Genomic DNA, 5,000 nt, shown 5'->3' with positions numbered 1-5,000 from the left:
GCGAAAACAGGTTTTTAATAATGTTAGCAAATTTATAAAAAGCAGAAATACCTTATTTACATAAGTATTCAGACCCTTTGGTATGAGACTCGAAATTGAGCTCAGGTGCATCCTGTTTCCATTGATTCTCCTTGAGATGTTTCTAAAACTTGATAGAAGTCTACCTGTGGTAAATTCAGTTGATTGGACATGATTTGGAAAGGCACACAACAAACTGAACAAACAAGGGAGAAGGGCCTTGGTCAGGGAGGTGACCAAGAACCCGATGGTCACTCTGACAGAGCCCCATAGTTCCTCTGCAGCACTCCACCAATCAGGCCTTAATGGTAGAGTGGCCAGACGGAAGCCACTCCTCCATAAAAGCCAAATGACAGCCCGCTTGGAGTTTGTCTAAAGGACTCTCAGACCAACAAGATTCTCTGGCCTGATGAAACCAAGATTGAACTATTTGGCCTGGCACCATCCCTACAGTGAAGCATGGTGGTAGCAGCATCATGCTCTGGGGATGTTTTTCAGAGGCAGGGACAGCCAGACTAGTCAGGATCGAGTGAAAGAGGAAACGAGCAAAGTACAGAATTATCCTTGATGAAAACCTGCTACAGGACCTCAGACTGGGGCAAAGGTTCAACTTCCAACAACCCTAAGCACACAGCCAAGACAACGCAGGAGTGGCTTTGGAACAAGTCTCTGAATGTCCTTGAGTGGCCCAGCCAGAGCCCGAACTTGAACCCCATCTAACATCTCTGGAGAAACCTGAAAAAAGCTGTGCAGCAATGGTCCCCATCCAACCTGACAGAGCTTGAGAGGATCTGCAGAGAAGAATGGCAGAAACTCCCCAAATACAGGTGTGCCAAGCTTATAGCATCATACCCAAGAAGACTCGAGGCTGTAATCGCTGCCCAAGGTGCTTCAACAAGGGACTGAGTAAAGGGTCTGAATACTTATGTACATGTGATTTTTTTATTTTTTTTATACATTTGCAAAAATGTCTAAAAGCATGTTTATTCTTTGTCTGTATATGGTGTTTGTGTAGATTGATGTGGGGAATTATTTTTAAGGCTGTAACGTAACAAAATGTGGAAACATTTAAGAGGTATAAATACTTTCCGAATGCACTGTACTTTTGTATATATAGTGTATTAATGCAACATGTAAAGTGTCCCATGCTTCATGAGCTGAAATAAAAAATTCCAGAAAAGTTTTATACTCACAAAAAGATTATTTCTCAAAAGATTTGGGGCACTAATTTGTTTACATCCCTGTAAATTAGCATTTCTCCCAGTCTGAGTCTGAGGTCCTAAGCGCTCTGTAGCAGGTTTTCATCAAGGATAACTCTGTACTTTGCTCTGTTCCTCTTTCCCTCGATCCTGACTAGTCTGCCTGTCCCTGTCTCTGAAAAACATCCCCAGAGCATGATGCTGCCCCCATGCTTCACTGTAGGGATGCTGCCACCACCATGCTTCACTGTAGGGATGGTGCCATAGCAAGAAGCTGATTAAACAATATGATCATTACACAGGTGCACCTTGTGCTGGGGACAATAAAAGGCTACTCTGAAATGTGCAGTTTTTGTCACACAACACAATGCCACAGATGTCGCAAGTTTTGAGGAAGCGTGCAATTTGCATGCTGACTGCCGGAATGTCCACCAGAGCTGTTGCCAGATAATTTAATGTTAATTTCTTTAGCAGAAGCAGAACCTTTAGCAGAACCTCCTACGGCGTTTTAGAGAATTTGGCAGTATGTCCAACCAGCCTCACAACCGCAGACCACACAATTGCATTTTATTGATGGCAATTTACCCCTTGTTTCGGCATGATAATGCAAGGCCCCATGTTGCAAGGAACTGTACATTTCCCAGTTATTTTATGGCCTGAATACTGTACTTACCAGACATGTCATTGAGCATGCCTGGGATGCCATTGAAGAGAAGTGGGACATGTATTGGACAGAAAGACAGATACATGTCCCACTTCTCTTCAATGGCTGCGTGAAGTTGCTGGATATTGGCGGAACTGGAATACGTTGTCATGCACATCGATCTAGAGCATCCCAGGCATGCTCAATGACATGTCTGGTAAGCACTGGTTTACCAAATAACCCACATTTTGTTGTTTTTAACCCAGCATTCTTTAGAGTGTACTGTTTGGGACTACCTGAACCTAAAGTACAAAAGGAGTACATTGATAGTAGTGTGTTTTATACCTAGCAGTGTTGGATTCAGATTAGAGTGTATACGCAGAAACAGCCCCTTGCAGTATCAGAGCTCAGAGTTGACTCCGTCTCAGAGACGCTTTTATCCTCCTACCTGCTGACACACACTCACATACATGCATTCATGCTCACATGCACACTCACACACACACTCATGCACATGCACACTCATGCATGCATTTATGTCACACATACACATTCTCTCTCTCTCTTGGGTTCAGACTGATTTTGAAGACAGTACTCAGATCATACATAGTTAACACTTCTCTCTCTTTCTCTCTAGCTCTGGTGTGTTGAAGGAACATATGTGTTGTAAGGCATTAGGTTGTTGGTTGTGAAGAAACAGTGGTACTAGTTATGCTGCTTGGTAGATAGTCTGGGCTTAGGGAGACAGAGGGAGCTTTAGTTGAGGAGATAGTATCAGCTCGGTCGCACACACGCACGCACACACACAGACTCACACACAGACTCACACACACACACACACACACACACACACACACACACACACACACACACACACACACACACACACACACACACACTCACACACACACACACACACACACACACACACACACACACACACACACACACACACACACACACACACACACACACACACACACACACACACACACAGCGGTGGCATCAGAACACTGGGCTTTTATATCAGCATGCCATCTGAACAGACTTATCCTGATACAGCCACAGGCATACACACACACGCATACTCACATGCACACACGGTATTGCGCAGTAGGAAGAGTAACAGAGTTTGCTGCAGTAGAGAGAGATTGGGGAAAGAGGGCAAGAGAAGGAGGCAGAAATAGGGCGAGATAAAGGGAGAGAAGTGGAGAGTGAGAGAGGGGGGGCAACATTCTCCAAATCCATTTAGTCATGGTCTGACTGTTTGTGAAGTAAACATTACTGTCAGCTCTTGTTAACAATACCCCAAAACTCTCCCAAAACTCTCACATCTTTGAGACCAGCAGAAAACATTGAGTTTGTCACCTGTACTGTAGATACATTGGGCTTCTTTAGTTGTTTAGCCTGATCTCTTGCTATTCTGTCACCCCCCCCCCCCCCTCTCTTCTCTCCTTTAGAAGGTCTGATGTCCAGACTCTGTGCTCTTCCATGTATGGTCCAGTGGAACTCTCCTTGACCATTAGATGGACTACAAACAGTTCCAGCAGTTACTGCGACCGCACCTCAAAACTCCCTTACCTTGACCCTTGACCCCTTAGCTTTAAACCCTCACCCCTGACCCATACTCTTAGCCTCTAGCCCCTCACTCCTCCTAATCCTTAACCTTACTCCCCCTCTCCCTTCCCTCCTTCCCTCCCTCCCTTCCTTCCTCTCATCTCTTGTCCTCTCCTGACCTTTCCTCTCCTCCCCTCTCCACCATGTTATCCCGTATCACCACAGTCCTCTTAGCTGTTTTGTGTCGATGTGTGCTGGTGTCTCTCGGGGTGGACCCCCCTCACCCCCGTCGCGAGATCCGGATCGAGGGTGACCTGGTTCTGGGGGGGCTGTTCCCAGTCCATGAGAAGGGGGGAGGGATAGAGGAGTGTGGGAGGGTGAACGAGGACAGGGGGATCCAGAGGTTGGAGGCCATGCTGTTTGCTATAGACAGGATCAACTCTGATCCTACTCTACTGCCTGGAGTCAGTCTGGGAGTTCACATACTGGACACCTGTTCTAGAGATACATACGCACTGGAACAGGTTGGTGAGCACTCACACACATACGCACCCACACACATACGCACCCACACCCACACACACCCACACACATACGCACCCACACACATACGCACCCACACACACACACAACCACACACAACCACACGCAACCACACACATACACACCCACACACATACGCACCCACACCCATACACACCCACACACAACCACACGCAACCACACACATACACACCCACACACATACGCACAAACAACCACACACACTTTTTATTGCTTCCTGCTTTTTCTATCTGAGCATAATGAGCTTGACCTTGACATCACAAAAGTAAAACCTTTTCTTTCAAAATATTTGAAAATATTAGATTTACATTTTCAGTTAGTTTTTATTGAGTGTATGTACATGGGTGTGTGTGTGTGTGTGTGTGTGTGTGCGTGGACTTGTTTAACGATACTTGTTGTGGCCAGAAGTACCCACAATAATAGTAAACAAACACACATTTGACCAACTGGGGACATTTTGTTAGTCCCCACAAGGTCAAATGGTATTTCTAGGGGGTTTTAGAGTTGAGGTTAGAATTAGTGTTAGTGTTAGAATTAGGTTTAGGGTTAGGTTAGGGAAAATAGGATTTTGAATGAGACTGAATTGTTTCCCCACAAGGTTAGTTATACAAGACTGTGTGTGTGTGTGTGTGTGTACTCCCCAGGCGCTGGAGTTTGTACGTGCGTCTCTGACCAAGGTGGACGATACAGAGTTTATCTGTCCTGATGGATCCTACGCGCTACAGGACGACAGTCCCCTGGCAATCGCTGGAGTTATAGGAGGATCCTATAGCAGCGTGTCTATACAGGTAACACACCAACAAGATCTCATAGTTTGACACGTTTTGACTTCAGTATTCAACGTTTGATCATGGGGTTAATTTTAGGCATTCATTCCGAAGTTAAGGTAAAGGTTAAGGTTTGGAATAGTGTTAAAACAGAAACAATTGGACGGCTAAGTTGAGGCTTTAATTCTGAATAGTTAAGCTAAGGGTTCATGTTTGGGATAGGGAATTGTTGTAGCACTCATCGTTGCCCCT

The 5,000-nt window shown here is 45.4% G+C and overlaps 1 protein-coding gene across 1 annotated transcript in view; it reads left to right on the top strand.

Moving 5' to 3' along the window:
* The window catches only part of LOC110496093 (metabotropic glutamate receptor 3), a 918,426-nt gene that overhangs the window by 875,572 nt on the left and 37,854 nt on the right, over window positions 1–5,000 (top strand). The window contains exons 6-7 of the mRNA XM_090207701.1: window positions 3,321–3,941; window positions 4,626–4,769. Coding sequence (XP_090063827.1) covers window positions 3,621–3,941; window positions 4,626–4,769 — 465 coding nt within the window. The 5' untranslated portion in view covers window positions 3,321–3,620. The remainder of the gene's footprint in view (window positions 1–3,320; window positions 3,942–4,625; window positions 4,770–5,000) is intronic.

Source organism: Oncorhynchus mykiss, chromosome 2 (assembly GCF_057628025.1).
Source record: "Oncorhynchus mykiss isolate SJ-2025 chromosome 2, ASM5762802v1, whole genome shotgun sequence".
Lineage (NCBI taxonomy): Eukaryota > Metazoa > Chordata > Actinopteri > Salmoniformes > Salmonidae > Oncorhynchus > Oncorhynchus mykiss.
This window is presented reverse-complemented; position numbering and strand designations above follow the sequence as displayed.